Source organism: Macaca mulatta, chromosome 18 (assembly GCF_049350105.2).
Source record: "Macaca mulatta isolate MMU2019108-1 chromosome 18, T2T-MMU8v2.0, whole genome shotgun sequence".
NCBI lineage: Eukaryota > Metazoa > Chordata > Mammalia > Primates > Cercopithecidae > Macaca > Macaca mulatta.
In genome coordinates, this window is record NC_133423.1 from 14,254,649 (window position 1) to 14,278,920 (window position 24,272).

At 32.8% G+C, this 24,272-nt stretch overlaps 1 protein-coding gene across 4 annotated transcripts in view; it reads left to right on the top strand.

Moving 5' to 3' along the window:
• The window catches only part of CDH19 (cadherin 19), a 102,077-nt gene that overhangs the window by 35,581 nt on the left and 42,224 nt on the right, over positions 1-24,272 (top strand). For all 4 annotated transcript variants that reach the window (XR_001441172.3, XR_013408278.1, XM_077975091.1 and 1 more), the window contains 4 exons: positions 13,936-14,055; positions 17,236-17,400; positions 22,977-23,161; positions 23,660-23,913. Coding sequence is in view for 2 of the 4 variants with exons in the window: in XM_077975091.1 (XP_077831217.1) it covers positions 13,936-14,055; positions 17,236-17,400; positions 22,977-23,161; positions 23,660-23,913 (724 nt within the window). In the remaining 2 variants the exon portion in view is untranslated. The remainder of the gene's footprint in view (positions 1-13,935; positions 14,056-17,235; positions 17,401-22,976; positions 23,162-23,659; positions 23,914-24,272) is intronic.

Sequence of the window (24,272 nt, forward strand, 5' to 3'; positions counted from 1 at the left end):
TTAAAAATGTACTTAACAGTGACAAATAAATGTGATTTGATAATGGCCATTTTAAATTGTGGTAACATGTTTGTAACTACTTTACCTCATTACTTGATTCATTAGTCAATGATTTCAAAAATACGTATTTCATCATAAAATTTCCTGATTCTTCATTTTTAACATTCCAGGTAGGAATTTAAATATGTATTTCTACATTGTTTGGAACATAGGTCTTTAAATACAGCAGAAACAAATTTGCCTGTGTAATATATATATCAAGACAAATTATTATTGGATGTAAATAGCAGTTTAAATTCCTCTGTTTTGGTAGCAAGGCAAAGAATCAGTTCATATTCCTCCTCCCGCTCCTCCTCCTCCTTCTCCCCCTTCTACTCCTTTCCCTTACTGCCCTCCCCTCTGTCTCCTTATTCCCGCTCTTCCTCCTTCCTCCCTCTGCTTCTTCCTTTTCTTCCTCCACAGCTGCTGCTGCTGCTTCTGCTTCTTCCTCTTCCTCTTCCCCTTCCCCTCCCCCTCCCCCTCCCTCTCCCCCTTCGTCGTCGTTGTCGTCGTCTTCTTCTTCTTCTTCTTCTTCTTCTTCTTCTTCTTCTTCTTCTTCTTCTTCTTCTTCTTCTTCCTCCTCCTCCTCCTTCTCCTCCTCCTCCTCCTCCTCCTCCTCCTCTTCTTCTTCTCCTAGCATTTATTACGGACCTAACATGCTAGGAATCTTCCTTTGAAACTATAGATAAAATTGTAAAGGAGATAAAGGAGTTACCTGCTAATATGAAACATATTTCAGTTATATACAAATAAGAAATAGTTATTTTAATTAAAGGAGGTAATATATGATCATGTATAGTATAAAAGTGTTATGTATGGGTGAGGTATGATGATTATTAATTGTCTGGAGGAAATGGGACATTTTAGGAGGTGATATTTGAGGTGAATTATACAAAGAGGCCATCCATGCCACATTCTAGGAAAAGAGAATCCATAGCAGAGTGCTCAGGACTGCATATATCAACATGGGAATCATCGACATACAGCACGCATGTCAGGCATGACAATGAATGAGATCCCTTTGGCAGAGAGTGTAGCTGGAGAAGAGAAAAGCATCCAGGCTGACTTGACTGTTAAGCAAAAAGCAGTTGGCAAGCAAATTAGATGAGTGGGATTGGCGAGTTTTGTAGGAAGAAGGGAAAGATATGAGAAAAAAATGTTCCAAAAGAAGAGATCCCTTAACCATGTGGAATGCTGCTGTGAGGCTAAGATTAAGGCAGTGTTGACTTTTGATTTGGTGAGTTGAAGACTCCTGGTTTTTTGATAAGTACGGTGGTTTAATTTGTGCCATTACAGTATGCTGAAGACTGTTGTATGGCATAAAAGGAAGAATAAGAGGAAGTAATGATTTAAGCCAAGTCTAAAAGGTGTTATGCCACAGGGAGAAAATGAAATGTGAGACGCTAGGTAGAAAAAGATGAAGGTCAAGAGGATTTTTTGCTTGTTTACAACTATTCAATTGTTTTTTTAAGAAAGGAAAATGAACAGCACAGTTATATACTATGGGGAATGATCCCAGAGAATAATATTTTTTGAAGCAAAATAAAAGGGATATAACCTCTATAAAATTGTTCTTGAAAAAAAAAAAAAAAAAAGAAAGGGTCATGGAATCCATTGTACTTATAGAAGGGACAGATTATAGATTAACATATTTGTTCATAACAAATCAGTTAATAAACATTTCTATTTTATCAGTGAAGCATAACACGAAGGCAGTAATTGAGAGCGCATGGGTAAAATTTTAGTTAGATAAGAGGAGCTACAAAACAGCCCTTTTACAGAGTTGGGTAGTGAGCCCGCAAGAGAATTATTGGTATCATGGTATCAGTGCAGCCCCACTGTAGGTGTTCAGAGGGATTGCAAAAGATGGTTTGGTCTATGCAATATCTGGCAACTACAAATCTCTTTGTGCATTGCAATTTGAGATATACGTACAAATTTTATTTTCAGTTTGTGTAATCAGTACATACTGTGTGAATGCCAGTTAGGGTCCAGGCTGTGTATGAAATCATGCAAGAACTAAAAGCACTTTGTATACCTTTGCATGAGAGGGAGAGGCCAACTGAGTGATGGTCAGCTGCTATTAGAAATGTTATATAATATGGAAATAGGGGAATATTTCTATTGCTTTGCCAACCTTCTAGCAATGGTTTCCTTCTGAAGCATTCATGCATTTTTGTTGACTGTGAAGTAAATAAATCAATTAATAAAATTATATGTGATTTATCTTTTTTCTCAATCTCAATATTAAATTAATGTATACTGTGGATTATATTACCTAAATATAACTTTAATTCTTCGTTATCTTCCTATATCCACAGCTTAAGTTTTTGAATATTGACCTTAATTCCAAATTTCCTAGCCAGCTACTTTATTCTTCAAAACAACTATTGCAAACATTTTACTATTTCTTTTTCTTACATGTATTTCTGTGGTATTCAAGTGAACTGCCTATTACTATATCTGAATCTGCACTTGAACTCAGAATTTGGTTTGAATTACTGAAAGGAATCCATATTTCATTATGTCATGAGATAAAATCAAGAAAATTATTAACAACTTGTTGCTTATTAAACACACATTTATTTACAAATAATGATGGACTTTTACTGACGGCATTTATATTTGAAATGCAATTACTTTCAAACTAGAACTTTCAAGTAGAATTGAGATAAGACATTATGTTTTCCCACTTGTCATTTTGGATTTGCAAAGTTATTATTTTTCTGCCATACAAAAATATAAGATTTATTAGACCACACGTAATAGAATGACTGAGGTTTGGAAGGATTGAATAAATAAATGAATGGGTACCTGGGTGGACAAAAATGCTAAATAAGAGATTAGAATAGTTTAGCCTGTAAATAGAAGATATCAGGAGATGTGTAATTCAGGGAAAGCATTCTGAAATTGTATCTGAATAGCCAGTCTATCATGTATACAATCTTCATTTCAATAATTGTTGCTAGTTTTACGTAAAACCTTATAATGTCAAAGAAAAGAAGGGGCATTTAAAATACATGTAATATTCTACTTAATAAACAGTTAAGACAAAGCACAGTCGGGTAACTTACCTTCTGCAAGTCCTGTACAAAATCCTGCTAAAAGTGAAACATGCTTTAGCCAGTTACATTACGTGGAAAATAGCCATAATAAATAAATATTGATGTTGTATACATTATGAATGATTATTAGTGTTAATACACTTTATTTGTTTATATGTTTGTGTATGTGCAAATGTAAAAGGAATATTTAAAACCTCACTTCTTTAAAATTTAGTTTCACATATTTCTGCCTAAAAAAGCAAGGAAGATACATTGTCTAGTAAAAATATTCTCTATCCACTCTCTTTGGAGCTTTTCCAAATAAATATCCTCCACCAAATTTTTCATAGCTGTGGTCACTTAGGGCATCATTTTAATATTAGCAAGTGTCCAACATTCTTCACACTTGCAATGACCATTTACTTTTATTTTCAAAACCAGATGCTTTTGAAAATGAATGAGGATAACTAATGAGTAAGAGTCTGTTTACCTTACTATTTAAGGAAGCTTATTATGGCATTTCAGATTTTAAATTCAAATATAGTAGGTTATAATGATCTCTGTAATTATTATACTTAAAATTATTATTTTAAGTTGCATTTTTTGGAAGAGCATACAGAAAATTTAATATTCTTCATCATCAATATGACACAATATGTCATAAAGGAGAAGTTTTATAGAAATATTAAATTCACCTTAATCTTTGTATTTAAAATCTATACAAATTTAATTTCAGTTAATTCTCAGGAAAATAAAAATCACTAATTTTAAAAATTTATCACATTTGAAAATTAGATTCCATAAATCTCTTGCCTTTGGGCACATGTGTTGAACATGATTGAGGCTGGGATGAATTTCTCTTCTTATTCTTCTGAATATATTATTGTTTGATTTCTTAAACACAGTCTAATTTGTTTTACTTAAATTCCATGAACTCAGATTATAAAAAGTAGAGGTGTCAAAAATACAGCACGAAAATAATAAAAATGACCTAGTTTTTAGGTGACTATGAACAGAAAAATAAAAAATTTGAAGAATGCTTTGCCCAGTTAAGATGACAAGTGGGAAAATATTATCTGTTTCTTGAGTTTCATCTCGAGACTTTAGGTTGTAGAGTAATTGCAACTCAAGTATAAATGCAGCAAGAATGGGTCAATCAGTACTGGTAGAAAAATAATTATCCTTGTACTAATAAAATTAGTTCCCAATGTGAAGCAGTGAGCAGATACACCTATAAAATTATTATGTCATGTATTTGATCATTTGATCACCTATTCATCTTGTACCTGTTTTATTGTTGCAGAAATTACTGATGCAGAGTGTGGATCGCTATAATATTATTTGATTTGCATTGCTTTACAGTTGACAATTTTACAACCCAATATCTCAATAAATTTGTTTCAGATTAATCAAAGTATACTTGTACTAAAACTGGATGTAAAAATAGCTTTTCCATTACATTTTTATCTACATTGTAAGAAAAGAATGGTGAGTCTTCTTACTATTGAATTCAAAGCCAATAAAATATAACATACTAAAGTAAATGTCATTTTGAAATCTACAGCTGAAATCTTAGCATTCAAACACTATACTGTACTGTGGCAACTGTACTTTAGCATTCCATAATAAATGTAAGCTTTAATTATAAAATGCCCTTGCCACAGGTTGCTAATTTCTCTATTGCCTACATAATATCTAAATTAGTCTGCATGTGAAAATTTTTCACTTTTTATGAGTTTTTGTTTGTATGCCTCCCGTAATCCCCAGTGGATAAAACATTCTATGTGATACAGGGGAGGACATCATTCAATAAAGATTTGTAAGCCATGTTAAACATCTGCATGAGAATAGTTAATTCCTCAGGATAACTCCTGGTTAATAATAAAACTTACATAACTCAGCAGAGACGGAGTCACACTGCCTTTACCTCAGGTTTTACTCACTGATGGCAGAATACATCTGCTGTTTGGATAAATTATTATTGATGCTTCCATTAATGCTCTCAATCTTTAAATTTTCTATGTAGTTTTATACAGGTTAGCACCTTAAAACATTACCAGAATGCTTCATTTCACACACACACACACAAATATTATCTTCTGTTAAGATGCTATTATCACACTAAAATTTTCTGTCATAAAAATGAAAAATATACCAGTAAATGCAATTTCTAGAGACAACCAAACTAACACTTTCCTTTCAAGCATGTGGTACAAGTTTACATCCTGTGTCACCTACGTCAGTGGTCCCCAACAACCAGGCCACAGACTGGTACTTGTCCGTGGCCTCTTAGGAGCCAGGCTGCACAGCAGGAGGTGAGCAGCAAGGAAAAGAGCTAAGCCCTATTTGTATTTACAGCCGCTCCCCGTGGCTTGCATTACCACCCAAGCTCCTCCTCCTGTCAGATCAGTGGCAGGATTAGATTCTTATAGGAGTGCAAATCCTATTGTGAACTGCACAGGTGAGGAAGCTAGGTTGTATGTTCCTTATGAAAATCTAATGCTTAATGATCTGTCACTGTCTCCCATCGCTGCCAGATGGGACTATCTAGCTGCAGGAAACCAAGCTCAGGGACCCCCACTAATTCCTCATTACGGTGAGTTGTGTAGTTATTTTATTATGTATTACAATGTAGTAATAGTAGAAATAAAGTGCACAATAACTGTAATGCACTTCAACCATCTCCAGACCATCCCCATGCTCACTCCCCACTCTGACCATGGAAAAATTGTCTTCCACGATACTGGTCGCTGGTGCCAAAAACGTGAATGACCACTGACCTATATTACAATAAGTTTCTGCAAATACTGTGACTGATAAAATAAGCAAAGCCAAATATTATGCTGAACTTATTTTTATAAAGACCTTTTGCAATGAAAAGTTGCCAAGATTCAGAAACTAGCTAGAAATACATAATTAATGTTTTAAATTTGCAATCATGAAAAGTCTCTCCACAGTAATACAAACAATGTCAACTATCCACACAACAATGGAACCCAAGATGATTACAGTAATAATTATATTTGTATGTTTATTATCAGAATAAGTGAACTGATAAGCTACTCTAATTAAAATACGATTCTAAGAGAATTTTTTTTTCTAAGTACACTTTTGTTCACTTAGAATGGATACAAACTACAAGTCGTTTTGATTATTTGCATTTCCAAATACCACCGCCACCTCTGATCCAGCCACAGTGACCAAACTCAGGGTTGCATGCTGAACTTTGGACCCTTCAGTCCCCCAAAAAAGCATTTTCTCACTCTCTGTTTGCATTTGTTGCTAATTTGATTACAAGGATCTCATTAATTTAAACTTTTCAGAGTTCCCATCATTTGGTAGTTATCCAATTCTGCTTACCAGATGGTGTATTAGGGGGAAATAATAGGACTTAAGGCTGTGGCAATTCAATGTACACAATTCGTGCTACATTATTTCCATTTTGTGTGCTATCTTAGTGGTCATTTTATATTGTCACTGTTGTTTTAAGGTAGAGTGAGGGATCAGATCTCCAGTTTTACCCAAGACAGTTCTGCTTTACTCCTATTTTTCTGTCATCATGTCTTAGAATCATTTGTCCCAGATTTCCTGTTTTTCAAAATGACTATTATTAAGTCATTAAAATAAGCTAGAGTGAATTTTGCAAACATTTGCTTTGTACTTGTAGCTTCTTCCATGGAGTGTGAGAAACAATGTGTCCAACAAATGAGCAAAAAATAAACTCTTAAGACTTAGTTAAATCTGAAAGGAGAACAGGGATAACATAAGGCACTGTATGATAAAATAGTTAAACTAAGAAACTCATTAAATGATGTAAATACTGATGAAGAATATTCTTCTGGTTCTATATTTAATGTTAAAATCTTTTCTAAAAAGAAAGAATTTAATTTTTGATTCACTAATGTAGTGAGATCCACTCTGCAGGTATTAATGCTCTCAGAATAAAATGTTCATCAAATGAATGAAGAGAGGCAAAGAGGTTAGAAATAAATGACCTGTACCATGCTTCACGTTCCTATCAGATAATGCACCCTAAATATGCTACCCTACTTCAGTAGAGTAAGAACAATCAATCCATCCTGGGTAGAGGAACAAAAAATATGTTTAACAAATTGAAAAAGAGATTTGGGCATTGAGAAAAATATAAAATTCGCCAGGCCTAAATATATGTTTTCCATAAATATTATATACATATATTTGCCCTGATTCTGAAATTTTTGCTTTTTCCCCTCTATTTTTCTTTTTTTCTGAAAGTTTTATTATTCTAATATTTATATTCTTATGTTTCTTATTATTTGCCTTTCACATTTGGATCTACCATCTGTTTTAAATTGATATTTGTGAATGGTTTAAAGCAGGTGCCAAATTTTATATCCCAAAATTGGTGTTAGATGGACAGATAAATGGAGATATCAAACTGACCCTACAGAATTTACTGAAAAGTTTCCCTGGTGTCCATCTCTGCCACCTTCTCATGAAAGGGTTCCCTATATTTGTATAATCTTATCTCTGATTCTCTAGTTGACTCTACTAGCTATTCATTGCTCCAGGGCAAATATTATTGTCTGAACTACTGTAGTTTTGTCCTAGGCGTTTGCTCCTTATTAATGCAACTCCTATAGGTATTCTTCTTCAATAAAATTGCATTGCAGAAGTTGCAGTGTTCAGACCACGCCATTGCACTCCAGCCAGGGCAACAGAGTGAGACTTCATCTCAAAAAAAAAAGACAAAAACAAAACAAAGCAAACAAACAAACATAAAATGCCTTGGCCATGCTTGGTCCTTGTTTTTCCATACAAATTTTATTTATTTTTTAATTGTCTTTCCAAGTTAACCATTTATACAATCTACTAGGATTTTGATTGAGACAGCTTTTAAGCTGTGTATCTTTTTTATTTTTAAGTAGTCATCTAATTCCTAAATCCAGTATTTTCATCTGTTTACTTGTGCCATTAATTTATCTTTAGTTGTTTTACAGAGGTTATGATTTTTGTTTTAATATTCCTGAATATTTTATTTCCTTTTCATATATATTATATATTTAACTAAAATAAGTTTCATGAATATAGATACCAGAGTGTGTATATATATATATACATATATTTTAAAAATTCACTTTTATATATCCTTTGTGTTCCTGTTGACTTGTTAAATTTATGAATTTAATATTTTTCTGTAATTATATGCATATTTTATTTGATTTTCTACCAAAAATATTATTGATTTTAATTATTTAATTTTATTTATTCTTTTCCAATATTTATTTATCTACCTGTCTATAAATGTGTTAGAACTGCATGGTATTGCCTCATTGCATTGTCTAGAAAGTTCAATACAATGCTGAAAAAAAAAATAGTGACAGAAAAACATTTTTTTCCTTTTATTATTGCAGAGGAAAAGTTTTAACACTTCACAATTAAATATAATTACTGTCAAGTCTTAAAAGCATTCATTATCAGATTCAGAACGTTTCCTTTCATTCTTAATTTTTAAAAAGTTTTTATTGCAAATGAAAGTGGATTTTTAGATGTACTTTATTATGTTTTTGTAAATTTTTCTCCTTATATATATAAAAAATTGAAATATATTTTCCATGGAAATACAATTTTAAAAGTTTCAAGAGGATACAGATATGGCCTTTATAAACAGTGGTTCTTATGTAGAATAGTAGTCATAATATTTCAGAGCACAACAGCAATTCATAGTGGGTTGATTTTAGGAAATGGGATGACCGGGAATGGGAGCCACATTTCTCATCAACCAGAGGCAGAGTGATTCTGACAGTAAACAGTAATCAGGACATGACGGAAGTAATTACGTAAGCCTAGAAATCCTCCAGTACCTGAAAAGAGCATTGTGGTGGTATTCATTATGACTTAAACATGACACAGTGCTGATATTACAGACAAATGCTGAAATACTTACATATGTTCTTATAAAAATTATGTAGGAATTAAACATTCATTGTCTAAACCAACAAGTATTGGTTAACCTATATTTAACTAGGAAAGGAGCACTATAAGACAATTGATCATTTCCACTGAAAGACGCTTTATTGGTTTCATAGTAATGTTTTCAATTTTATGTGGACTATAATCTAATTCCTAACTACAGGTGAATGTACAAATTGATTCGCTTACAAATAACAAGTCTTCATAAAAATATAAATATTTACTATTGTGTTAAATATTTTTATATTGCTTTCTGCTTTTATATTTAATTATTATTATGATCTATTTATGTTACTTGACTATTTCTTGAGGATTTCTGCAGAATATAACTTACTGATTAGGAAAACATACAGGCTTAATTCTCTTTTAAAAAAATAGAAACTATCTAAGAGGATTTAAAATTGCTTAAACTGTATTTTATAAATCGTGGTGTCAATAATAACTGAAAGAGGAAAAAGAAAGTAGGAAATAGCTAAATAAAATAAAACAAAGATAATTAGGTCCTGTAAAAATCAAACATTGCTAAGATTCATCTAAATTTTACAGCCAACATTTCCAAGGCATGAGTAAAAATTAAGAGAAAAACTACAAGCACTAAATATTTGGAAATACTGCTGCATATATTTGTCCTCTTAATTTAGATATATATGTTATATATAATATATTATATTATATCTAATTATATGTAGCAAAGTATATCTAATTTATATCTAATATATATAGCAAAGTCCTTTGGTAAGGATTATCAATTATATATAATATATAAAGCAAAAAACAATTATATGTAATATATAATTTACAAATTATATATTATATATAAATTAAGAGGGCAAATACATATATACACACACCCATATATATATTAGATACAGATATATAATTAGTTACAGATTTATGTCTGTCGGCCAGACTGGAGTGCAATGGTGCGATCTCTGAATGCTGCAATCTCTGCAAGGCAGTTTTATTGAAGAAGAATACTTACAGGAGTTGCTCTAATAAGGAGCAAAGGCCTAGGACAAAACTACAGTAGTTCAGAGAATAATATTTGCCCTGCAGTAATGAATAGCTAGTGGAGCCAACTAGAGAATCAGAGATAAGATTATACAAATATAGGGAACCCTTTCATGAGAAGGTGGCAGAGCTAAACATCAGGGAACCTTTTCAGTAAATGTGCATCTATACACACACACACACACACACATATGTGTGTGTATATACACGTGTGTGTGTGTGTATATATATATGCACATTTGTGTATATACACATTGTGTATATATATACACACACACAATTACTTAGATCTACGTGTGTGTGTGTGTATATATATATGCCTCTATATACACATAAGCATCTTCTCACACACACAAATGTAAGGAATGAATCGCTTAATACTCACTGATAGTCCTTACCAAAAAGTAAACATTTCTAAAACATTGTTGAGTTAATCCAATTCTATAGCCTTGGTTCTTTTAAAATGCCACAAGGTTCATAAGAAAGAATAGTAAATATTTCCCCAGAAATTAAAATTCCCATCAAATTCATATATGAGTGGTATTCTGAATATTTATAATATCACAGTTTTTATCCACTAAAATTTCTAAGACTTTGACATTTTAGATTTTCTACACACTCAGATAAATTATTTTGTGTAATCTATTAACAGGCTACATTAGATTTCCCACTTAGCAGAGAACAAGAGAAAAATGTTGAAGAAGTATCTTTTGGTTACAAGTAAATGAAGCATCAGTAAAAAATGTTCACTTGCTCTGGCGTGTCACTGCCTCTTTACTCTCTATGGGTCAGATCAAGAGAAGACCTGGGAGAACAGGTGTACAGTAGGTTACTGAGTAGGCACAATAATCCAGGTGTGTGTAAGGAGTACACACTGGCATCAGATACAAAGGGAAATCAAGAGAAATGAGAGGTTTTTCCATGTCTTTGCTATTGTGAATAAGTCTGCAGTGAACATGGGAGTGCAGATATATTTGCTAGTGGTGTATTTCATTTTCTTTAAATAAATACCCAGTAGTGGGATTGCTGGGTGATATAATAGTTCTATTGTTAATTTCTTTAGGAACCACCATATTGTTTTCCATTATAGCTACATGAATCTACATTCTCACGTACAGTGCACAAGTGTTCCCTTTTCTCTATACTCTCACCAACACTTGCTATCTCTTGTCTTTTTAATAATAAACATCCTAAGAAGTGTGAAGTGATATTTCATAGTGGTTTTTATTTGCATTTTCATGATGATTAGTGATGTTGAGAACCCATTCATATAACCATTGGCCATTTATTTGTATGTGTCTTCATTGGAGATATGGCTATTCTGGTTCTTTGCCAATTATTTAATCTGGTTATTTGACTTTTTGCTGTTGAGTTGTATGAGTTCTTTTAAATAAATCCCTTATCAGATAGAGGAATAAATAAAGAAACTGTGTTATATATTTATAAAGGAATATTATTAAGTATTGTCAAGGAAGAAAATCTTGCCATTTGCCACAACATGGATGAGTCTGGTGGACATTATGCTACGTGAAATAAGCCAGACGCAGAATAAAAATATTGCATGATCTTACTTATATGTGGAATCTTTAAAAAAGTTCAATGTACAAAGATAGAGAATAAAATAACACGTCGGGGGTATGAGGAGGGAGGAAATGGAGAGATGTAAGTCAAAGAATACAAAGTAACAGATATGTAAGATAAATCTAGAAATCTAATGTACAACATGAGGACTATAGTTAATAACATTGTATTATATTTGAGATTTGCGATGGGTGAGTAGATTATACTTGCTCTTTCCGTGCACACACAAAAATGAGTAACTTTGTGAGATGATGGATATAATTTGCTTCACTATAGTAACCACATTAATATCTATATGCATAACATATTACATACCTTGAATATATAAAATAAAATTTATTTTATAGAAAAAGTGTGCTAAAAAAACTGGACTGGAGAAAAGAACCTCACTGTATGACATATTTCTGTCACCAAAGTGTGAGGTCATCTTTTGTAAGTCATTGCATTTTCTGGACTTCTTTGTTCTCATTTGTATAGTACTAGCTTAAGGGCTCTAAAGACTTATATTTCTAAAATGTATGTTAGTCAACTCTACAAATGTTATGATTTTGATGATGGTGTCTGAAACCAAAGATAGGAAATATAGTTCTAGAAACCAGGCATGGGAACCCCTTATGGAAAGAAATGATAAAGGATTATAATGAGGAAATGTGGTAGAAGTAAGTGGATCGGTGCATAGAAGGATAGTTAAAGGAACAAGTCTTGCCAAATATAGATCAATGAAAGTGATGGTCCCTATGAACTATTTTGTTGGAACAACTTTTCAAAATTACTAAATAAATTCACTTTAAAATATCTGAAACTACTAAGTGTGTACAAGTTGAGTGGTTGAAGGAATTGAATAAGTTTTGGAAAAGAGAGGCAAAGAGTTTTCTTCTCATGCATTTTATTGTTCTTGATTTTGAATCAAATAAAAGTATTACCCATTAAAATTATATGAATAAGAAGAAATTCTACTTCAATAAAATATGCTGTATGATATTAAAACAAATATTAAACAGCATTATAAAATGTTAAGACAAAATGGCAAAGCATATATACTACTTAGGACCACAGGGAAAGCTTCATGTTGGTGAAGTATAGAATGGATTCCTATTAGAGTGTATCAGTTTATAAAATTGGGCTGTGATGAGAAAATTCATGATGCCAGCTGCAAACAAAACCACAGAAGCTATTTAATTTTGTGTCATTCGTGTTGCCATTCTTATTGACACAGTACATAGTGTTTCAACAAATACATATTTCCAACAAGATCCATGACATTCAATTCCATGTTTACAGAAAGATACTTTGAAAGCTCAATATTTTTAAATAAATATATATTTTTTAAATTTGAGCACTAGACTGGGTGCAGTGGCTCAAACCTGTAATCCCAGCACTTTGGGAGGCCGAGACGGGAGGATCACGAGGTCAGGAGATCGAGACCATCTTGGCTAACATGGTGAAACCCCGTCTCTACTAAAAATATACATATATATGAAAAACTAGCTGGGCGAGGTGGTGGGCACCTGTAGTCCCCGCTACTTGGGAGGCTGAGGAAGGAGAATGGCATAAACCTGGGAGGCGGAGCTTGCAGTGAGCTGAGATCTGGTCACTGCACTCCAGCCTGGGCGACAGAGTGAGACTCTGTCTCAAAAAAAAAAAAAAATCTGAGCAATAATTTTAAATGTATAAATAATTATTCCATATGATTTCATTTCTTGTTACTGAATTTTAATGAGAATGCTTATGTTATCAATATCTGCAAGGTTTTACTTGCTTTTTAAAAAATTCAAAGCAAGTAGGTATATTAGAGAAGAGAATTAAAGGAGCTAAATAATCATGCCCATCCTCATCCTCAACTGCATCCTCTTTCAAGCTTAATTCAATAATCGTTGTAAATATTTATCAACCTTCTCCAATTTGTTTAAGGTACATACTACACTCTAGTTTTTGGTGAAAAGCATTTCCAAGTTCCTTTTGATTTCTCCACTAATAATACACCTTGGAAAAGTTTATGATTTACAAATTACACATTACAGTGAATTGTTTAATAGCTACATTTTATTAGGCCACCAATCTATATGTTGAAAATTCCATATTGCATATGGGGATTAGGAATATTTTATATTAAAAGTTATATTCTTTTGCCTGAAAAAAATAAAAAACAACAAAAAAAATACATTACTTTTACAGTTAAGAACAAGGAGGTGAATTGAGCTTTCATTTTGTAACAACGTCTTGCTTGGTAAAGAAAGACCGCTTCATAGAACTGAATTCATCCTGAATAAGAGAACAGTCTTAATTTACTGTATTATGTTCTCTTTAGGAACATTAGTCATCCAGGTGACAGCAAGTGATGCTGATGACCCTTCAAGTGGTAATAATGCTCGTCTCCTCTACAGCTTATTACAAGGCCAGCCATATTTTTCTGTTGAACCAACAACAGGTATTTATGAATGAAACAAGCAAAGTTTAACATGATTCTAAAGAAGGCAATTGTCAGCAAAAATTATCTGCTTAGAAACATGTTTCACAGTAGACCTGATATGCCAATACATAAAAAGATTGCAATTCCTAAGCATTTAATTACTTTTAGTCTTTTAGCTGGTATTTCTAAGGTTAGGAAATTGGATTTTCCATGTCCGTAGCACAAATTACTTGCATATGTGGTATAAATCATATGTAAGGATTCCTTTAAGTGAATTAGAAAAAGAGACAAGCAACCCAATTTAGAAATAGAGGGAAAACGCTTTTATAAGCAAGTGACAAAGAACAATATACAAAAGCCAGTAAGCATATTAAAAATGCTCAGCCTCATTAGTCATCAGGGAATACAAACTAAAACCACAATGAAATACAGCTGCATACCCCTACAGAATGACTGAGATTAAGTCTGAGTATGAAGCTAAGTGTACAAATTGTTATGAGACATTCACCTAAAAATAATTCTGTATTTTACATATTTCTGATTTACATGAATACAATATGTGATTCTTTTTCTGCATTGCTTTACCAATTTGCATTAATCAATTAAATATAAAATAAGTAGAACACACGCTTTTATTTTTTCTTTAAATAATCATATGACCGTAATTCATTAAACAAATCTTAATTGTTGTGTTCAAAACAAATATTAGGCCCGTATAATTTTTTTTTCCTTTAGGAGTTTATAGTCTCCTCTGATTTAAAAAAAAGTATATAACTAATCATCCAAGAACGTGAGAAGTGCCAAAGAAGTAAAATTCTATGGTTTTTGATACAAGGAAAATATTATTTCCAGCTTATATCAAAACCTTTAAAGAATTAAAGTATTGTGTTCGATCTTTAAACATTTCTTATTTATTCACTCAGTAAATACTGAATGTCTCAGCCCTTTTCAGTTAAGGTTTCTTTAGAGAATCTGATCCTAAAAAATATTATTTGAGTGACTGTGTTCTTAATTCTCTCAAGAATGTACATGGCCTTTATTTTTTCAGATGCATGGAAGGAAAATTATTGTATTATATGCAACGAATGCCTCAAAACATTAGACTTTAATTCCTTCCCACATTCAGGTCTCAAAAGGCTGAATATGTACCAAGTGTTATACAACTTGCTAGATTTATAAAGGTACAAAGTTGCAAAATTAAAATGAAATATAATAGTAACAAAAACAAAATACACTCACGGACTCTTCTTTCTTGGAACTTGCAGATAGACATGAAACATGAATAGTGATGCACACATACATTCCACTGTGGGTAATTATGAAGTAAAACCAAAAAGTTCCAGTGGGAGAAAACAAGTGAGGCTTACTTTATATTTTGTGGTCAAGGCAGAATGCACTGAAATCAGAATTTTGGCTGAGCCTGTAGACAAGGAAGGGAAAGCGGAAGATGATTCCAAGGCATGGGAAAAATTAGGGAAATTCCTGGGGTGGGAAAGAGTTGAAACTCTTAGAATAACAGGACACCAGTGTGGAGAAACACAGCAGAGAGAAGAAAGGGAGGTGTCTAGAGTACAAACACATGCTGGGGCATACCGGGCCTTCGTGACCATTTTTTCTTTCCACTTTGCACACTGACTTTTTAAATATACTGAGTAGGGTAGCTAAACTATAACTTGCGTTGCTGGAGAAGAGTTGGTATGGACAGCAACAAACATGGATCAAATTACTGAAAGCATAAGTTCTGAAGTGCATAAGATCCAGAAATACATATTCTTTATTCAGTCTAAAGGCTGAGAGGAAAAGTTGAAAGCTAAGTAGGCGCAGTTAATGGGGAACAAAGACTCCTACGTCCTTCTCCCTTGAGTCACATACAGGGAGATGCTAGCAGCACTTGCGCAACATATTCAATGCTTTCCACTGGGATTCAGATAATTGGTTACATGTGTGAAACACTTAGTCCCCAACTAAAATCCCCTCGTGTTATGGTCTCATTTATCTTTTAAAAATACATACAACCATTTTTTAAAAAAATTATATTACATTAAATTTAATCCAATATATCAAAAATACTGCCATTGCAACAAATAATCAATACAGAACTATGGAGATAGTTCACATTTTTTCTTCTCAGTCTTTGAAATCAGGTGTGCCTTTTATACTCATATGTCAATTTTTTTTCACAAATTCATTGTATTTTTTTTAAATTTACTTTTATTTTAGGGTCAGGGAGTAAATGTGCAAGTTTGTTATGTGGGTAAATTCTGTGATGCTGAGGGTTGGGGTAGTAATGATCCCGTCACAGACAGGTAGTGAACATACTACCTGATCAGAAGTTTTTCAACTATCTCCCTCCCTCCTTCCTTCCCCTCTCTAGTAGACCTGAGTGTCTATGGTTTCCATCTCTATGTCCATAAATATCACAATTTGTATTGAATATTTTGTCCGTGATATATTTGGGTATTGGCTATTATCTATTTTTTGTGAATGTCTATGTGTTTCCCAAATCTTTAGAAATGTTGAGTCCTCTCCTGTGAACCTGTCTTAAGACTTTCTTAGGTTCTTCTCAGTGATAATTAATTTATACTAAATAATCTTATAGAAGTTAAGCATTTATTGCAATATATATCATTAATTATCTTGAGTTTGAATATATCATATACATGTATATACACACACACAGACACACACACGCATATAAAATAACTGTGGGTCAACAACCAGGTTTTCTTCAGATCTCATAATTCTAAGCAGGCTTCAAAATAATAAGGGCATGATATTTATTTCATAAATTTGGTATTATAATTTACAAATTTATCAATAATATACTAACTTCAGAGTTTCGGGGACAAAGTTAATTGTAGCAAGCCGATATTATGTTAGAGAAGATAGCAGAAAATAGTTTAAAGTAAAAAACAAGACATTCTTTTTTTTTTCTACCTGTGGATTATCTTAACATAGTATTTTATTAAGGGCCTACCAGTGTTCCTAGTATTGTTCCTAGTATTGTGATGATCACTCTAGACTCCAGGCAGTGTTGATGTTTAATTTATTATTATTATTTTTCTCCAGGGAAGTCTCTGTCACATTGTCGTGGTTCAACATACAGCAAAATCATGTATAGTGCAGTGGTTAAGAAATTAACTAGAACTTCGTCATGATTAATAATGAAATAATTGGAATTTTATTACATTTTTAAAGGAGTCATAAGAATATCTTCTAAAATGGATAGAGAACTGCAAGATGAGTATTGGGTAATCATTCAAGCCAAGGACATGATTGGTCAGCCAGGAGCGTTGTCTGGAACAACGAGTGTATTAATTAAACTTTCAGATGTTAATGACAATAAGCCTATATTTAAAGAAAGTAAGTAAAAAGCATTCTAATTCTTCATTATAATATAAATATAAGTGTGTTAAATAGAAGTAGATTTTATTGTTTTCATTCTAAAAATACTACATTAACACTGAAATTATATAAAATAAATTTGCCAATTGTTCTGGTATGATTATTCTAATTCATGTTGAAAGTTAAATATAAATGAAAGAATAATGTGTTAGTTTCTATTCCTGCTGTAATAAATTGCCACAAACTTCGTGGCTTAAAACAAATGTATTATGGGTTTCACTGGGTTATGATCAAAGGATTCCGGGAGGCATTTCTCGCTGTAGGATCTAGGGGAGTATTCACTTCCTCGTTAATTAAGGGTTAGCAGAATTCAGTTTACAATATTTGTAGAGTTAAGGTCTCTGTTTTCTTCATGGCTGTAAGTTGGGAGACATCCTTAATTCCTGAAGGCCTCTTTATGGTTCTTGATTTAGCCCACACATCCCGGAAGCAGCAAGGAGTGCCACATACTTCACACACTGACAACTCTCTAACCCACACATTTGCCTCTTCTACTTTTAAGCACTCATGTAATTAGACTGAATGGATAAAGCAGGATAATATTCCCATCTCAAGGTCAGCTAATTAGCAACCTGAATTCCATCTGCAACCTTAATTCCCTTTTGCCACTTTCGGTAACATATTTACGGGTTCAGGGGAATTCGGACACAGATATCTTTATGGGGTCCTTCTTCTGCAAACCATAGATAATCATTTAAAAATGACTTTTTGTATTTCTTTTTACTTTATAGCCAGAATAGGCCACACCTGCTCTAATAATTTAAGCAATTACTACAAGCTAAATATAAGCACATAGTATGCTTCATAAAATTTTCTTATGCAATTGTTGGAGGAATTTCTTTTCTAGGAAATTTATTTTTTAGGTTATACAGTTTTAGCTACAGAAATACATTTATAAGCACTTCCAGAAAGCAGAAGTAATTATCATGCTAGGAAGAAAATTTAATTATCATGGAACAAAGAAAGGAACCAATAAAAAATTATACCATAGCATGATTTCTTAGTTGTTGTTTATAGACAGAAACAAAACTATCTTTTGATTACTTTTTTTCTTATCCTTTTCTGTACCTTGCCCCCATTCCTCAAAGTCAAGTGAAATCATGTCATTTTTAATGGCCCAAGTGAAGTATTACTTTCACTGACTTCCTTCTGGTAGTTGAGTCCATGAATAAGCACAGGACGTTGGCATCATACAAATTTGCTTTTAAACCTTGAATTTTCCATTCATTAAGTGTACAGACTTGAGAATACTGTTAATGTGTGTGTGCACACACAAATGCCCACACTTAAATAATACAGACACTACTGAGTATAGCCAACACATGCAAGGTTATCAGATCTTTTGATTTTTCAATAAATATCACAAATCTCAATTTTTTATTTCTGCCCTATCTCACCATTTTAAATTTGGTCATATTAAAAAATTACCACTGTTATATGGGTTGAGAAAACAGTTCCTCTGTGGATGGACTATAGGCAAAGGGGTCAGAGTTTACACCTTCATCTGTCTCTATGTAGTGTAATGTATGATGTGTGTGACTGTCCACAACATTAATGTGGCCTCTGAAGGCAAGAGGAGAATGTCAAGTTAAATATGAAATATCCAGAACTTTATAAAATAATTGGTGTATAATATGTGGGAAATAGTGACTGGATTTATTCAATAAATTTGGTCTAAATTTTATGCAGATGATGATTAAATAGAAGATTCCCAAAGAACTTGTTGCAATAAAATATCCTGAAGCTTCTACTCCCTTTCTCAGTTTCCCTCTGATTTTTCTCAACTTTGATATTAAAATATTTTAAATAAATTAGAATTTTAAAATATGTTTTAAAATTGTCTTCGTTACTCGAATCTGAATATGAGATGATGGTATTACTCTTAGTACTTTCACTCAAATACGAGTGTGGGTGAATCTGATACTGGCCTCCTTACTCTTGTCCACACGATTTTCCCCTGTGGGAATCCCATTACCCTCCTCTCAATTTAAATACTCAATACCTATACCCAGTGTTGTGGGCAACACTCTCTACTCTCCCAGTTAAAGGCATCTCTCAAACATCCCTCTCCCTTGTGTTAACAGCGTCCTCTGCTGGTTCATATCTGTCATATCCAAACATACTTCTTATTCTTGTTTCTCACATCCTAAAACAAAACAAAACAAAAACACTTTCATGCCTTCACTTCCATACTCAGCTAAAGATGCTTTGTATTTCTCCTTTCTCATTAGATAATATTTCTTAAAAATGTTGTGAATACTTATTGTTTTCAATTAATGACCTCAAAATCTCAGAACTTACTCCATTTGAGCTACATCCACACTACTTGACCAAACTGATCTGATCATTTCTATCAATAACCTAAATGGAAGTAAATGCAATGTCAATTCTCAGTTATAACACTTGATTTATTGGAAGAATTTGACATAATTGATCAACCTCTCCTTGAAAACCTTAATGTTCCATTCTCATTAGCTTTTTCTTCTATCTTACTAGTCCCTGTTTTTTCATTCTTTGCCTTTTCTTCTTCTATATATACTTTAAACTTTAGAATATCTGTGAGTCAAATACTCATTCCTTTATGATCTTAACCAGACACATGGCTTTACATACCACCTCTGTACTGACAAGCTCGTATTAAATATACATCTCCAGACTGAACTTCTCCCATGAACTTCACAAGAGTACATCTGTCTACTCATCTTCATATATTTTATATTTATATATATATTTTATATATATATATGAAGGGTTTCAGAAGAGGGGGCAGCTGGAATCAGGAGCTCAGTTAAGTGTGTGTTAGTTTTTAAATGTGTATTATATATAATATATATGTGTATTACATATAAATGTATATCATATATTATATAATATATAAATATTTCTATATAACATAACAATATATAATAGATTTATATATAAGATACATTCACTATATATCATGGATATAACATATAATATACATATGTAATATATAATGCAAATATACTATACATGTATAATACACATTTAAAACCTAACATACTCTGAGCTCCTGATATACACACACACACACACACACACACACATTACACATTTAAAACCTGACATACACTTAACCCAGCTGCTGATTCCAGCAGCCCCCTCCTCTGAACCCCCTCTTCCTACAGATTTTCCCATCACAGGTACTCAAACATCCAGGTTTCGTATTTTTCAAGCCAAAATCTTGCTTATTCAATATAAACACGACTGTTGTGAAGAATTAGTGATCCCACTCAGATTATGGTGGGCATATTCAAGTCAACTATAATTTTTCACTCAGCCTGAATTGATGACCTCCACAATTCTGATAGCTCCTGGCTTTCAACATTCTGTGAGCAAATGCACATACACACAACGCACACATACACATACACACCCACACACATACCCTCTTCCTTCCCTGCATAAAGAATTGAAGCTACTTTTTCTACGTTTCTTTTTCTCAGAGTGAAAATTTAATTATCTGCAGATGCTGTTTTCTCTGCCTTAGAAAATATCCAAAACATGAACACTTCTCACCAACTACATCTCTAGCACCTTGGCTCATGCCACCATCTTATTTTGTCTCTGTTAGTACAATAGGCTCTCATCTAGTCTCTCTGCTTACACCATTGTTCTCCTTTAGTTTATTTTCATCACAGCTTTATAATCTTGTTAAAATGCACATCTGATCATATCACTTGAAGGTCTTCCCATCTCCCTCACAGATGTAAAAGTCCTTAGGTTGAATATCACCTAAATAGTCCTAATGGTCTGAAGTAATCTGCCATTGTCCAGTCTTGTCTCATTACCTCTTGAAACCTTAGTGTTTCTATCTGCCCCTTTGCTTACTAAGAAGCCAACACCAGGCAACTGTCCTCCTCTCTTTTCCCAGAACACTCCAGACTTGCTGGCTTTTCCTCTTCTTGAAATTATTTTTCCCCAGATATTCATTTCCTTTCTTCAATTCTTATCCAAAAGTCAAATCTACAGTGAATACTTTATACCTTATCATTAATTTTAAACTATTCCACCAGAATACTACCTTCATATATACCAGTAGCTCTTATTTATTGTCTGTTTTATCATCAAAAATATGAGCTGATGGTGGCAGCTTTTATATATATATATAGTCACCTGTTCTAGCCCCAGCCTCTAGGACAGGGCCTTGTAAAAATTGTGTTCAAAAAAATAATTTTTGAAAGTATGGAAAATTGTATAGACAAAATATTGACTGAGGAAAATACTTCAGTTCTTTTTCATTTTGAAGGCCAATAGTTTAATATCAGCTCAATAACATTTAAGTTTTAAACATTCGCTTTCACGTTCATGGCAATGTCATTGTTTTCTGCAGATTAATGTCTTAGTGATTTTTAATTTTCCAATAGCATAGACAATTCTTTTAATTTTTCTATAATGTAAAAAGTACTACTACATAGTCAATCTTCAACATCTGCTCTAAAAAAGTAGTAAAATATTAGCACTTTAAAAATAACATTTATCCCACTTAAATATTAAAGTCTCAAATGCAGTCTTTGAAGTGACTGCCTCCTCCATGCTTCTAAACGAAATAGGAATTCCTTTAAAGAAGAATTTTATTATATGTGCATCTTTTTTAGAATTCTAAGGAGTTTCATTTTTTAAAATATTGCATGTTTGCTGATGCCGCTTGACACGAATAATGTCATATATTGACATGGATGAAAATGCAATTGCAAATAATAATTTAAAAATAGTGTAGTTCTATATCAGTTTCATTCAAGTTACTCCTGAAAAATAAAAAAAAAATCCCAGCAATTTATAGTTATATTTATGTTTTTAAAATACATCTGCAATTATTTTCTCAGAACCAAATCAACTAGGTCATCTTTGACTACAAAATATTTTTTCTATTACATTCATTTACCAACTCTTTTCAATCTGTATTTCCTTGCATTTCCTCTATAGCTAATGTAATGCAGGCTCAGACCCTCAGAAGCTCTCAGAATCAAACTGTTTTTCTTGGAACTCAGCTATTTGCATGCAGACTCTCCCACCTTTATTCCACATGTATATTCATTCAGTAACTTCAGGTATCAGGAATGTTAGAGTAAAATTGAAAGTTATTTCTGTCGAATTTAATTTAGTATGATTGAAGGTTACAATAAAAAATAAAACATGAACACTGAGGTGACACGCATGTAAATAGAAGTAATATTGGTGATAGACTTTCCTAAGATATATTTGAGAGATGATGATAGATGCTCAAATGAGATATTAGAAAGTATTTATATTTCAAAAAAAAGGGAAAGAGACTATATATGGGGGCAGAGAGAGAGGAAGGTGGAAGGAAGGAAGGAAGGAAAGAGGGAAGGAAGGAAGGAAGGAAGGAAGGAAGGAATAAAAAGAAAAAAGAGAAAGAAAAAAAGATTAAGAACAAGTAACTGGGAAAGGTAGGTATGGGATTCCCTAGAGATCATAAATAAAGAATGCTATAATTGCAAGTTTTCCATGTTAAGTATTTATCCAAAATATCTCAAATTTTGTTTTTAAAGGTTTATACCGCCTGACGGTCTCTGAATCTGCACCCACTGGGACTTCTATAGGAACAATCATGGCATATGATAATGACATAGGAGAGAATGCAGAAATGGATTACAGCATTGAAGAGGATGATTCACAGACATTTGACATTATTACTAATCATGAAACTCAAGAAGGAATAGTTATATTAAAAAAGGTAGACATGTTAAAATTATTTGCCTTGCAGAATAATGCAAAATTAAAACATATCCTATTTTGTGTAACTGGTTAATTTTTAACTCATTAAATAATTGAAATGAGAACCTGTAATTTCTATTTTATGGAGAAAAGGATTTTAGGGATGATACAGTTATTACAGAGCTTTTTGAATTATATGCAGAACACTGTTTTAATTCTATTAAAAGAAAACTTTTTGGAAAATATCTTAAATACTAGGAAATTAATTCTCAGTTTCAGTAGATGTTTATGCCCTCAAAAGTATAATGTTATCTCCAAACTAAAATAGGTAACTGACAATATACACACAGATGTGTTATGCCTGATTAACAATTATATCAGAGAGATCCATGTACATAAAAAGAAAAATCTAACTGAAAGGCCACTGAGACTTACTTTAACAGGTAAAACTTTTTTTCTAAGTAGTATCTTGGGTTATTAAAGCCATTTCTTCTGTGTACACTGTATTTCTTTGCAGAAAGTGAATTTTGAGCACCAGAACCACTATGGTATTAGAGCAAAAGTTAAAAACCATCATGTTGATGAGCAGCTCATGAAATACCACACTGAAGCTTCCACCACTTTCATTAAGATCCAGGTGGAAGATGTTGATGAGCCTCCTCTTTTCCTCCTTCCGTATTACATATTTGAAATTTTTGAAGAAACCCCACAAGGATCATTTGTAGGCGTGGTGTCTGCCACAGACCCAGACAATAGGAAATCTCCTATCAGGTATGTCTGTAAGGTCAGTTTTGCATTAATAAATAAGTAAATATAAATTAGATTAAAAATAAAATTGCTTTCTTTTTTTTTTTTTATTTTTATTAAGAGGGAGTCTCACTCTGTTGTCTAGGCTGGAGTGCAGTGGTGCAATCTCGGCTTACTGCCACCTCTGCTTCCCAGATTCAAGCGATTCTTCTGCCTCAGCCTTCCTAGTGGCTGGGACTACAGGCATGCACCACCACGCCCGGCTAATTTTTGTGTTTTTAGTAGAGACGGGGTTTCATCATATTGTCCAGGCTGGTCTCCAACTCCTGACCTCGTGATCCACCCGCCTTTGCCCCCCAAAATGGTGGCATTACAGGTGTGAG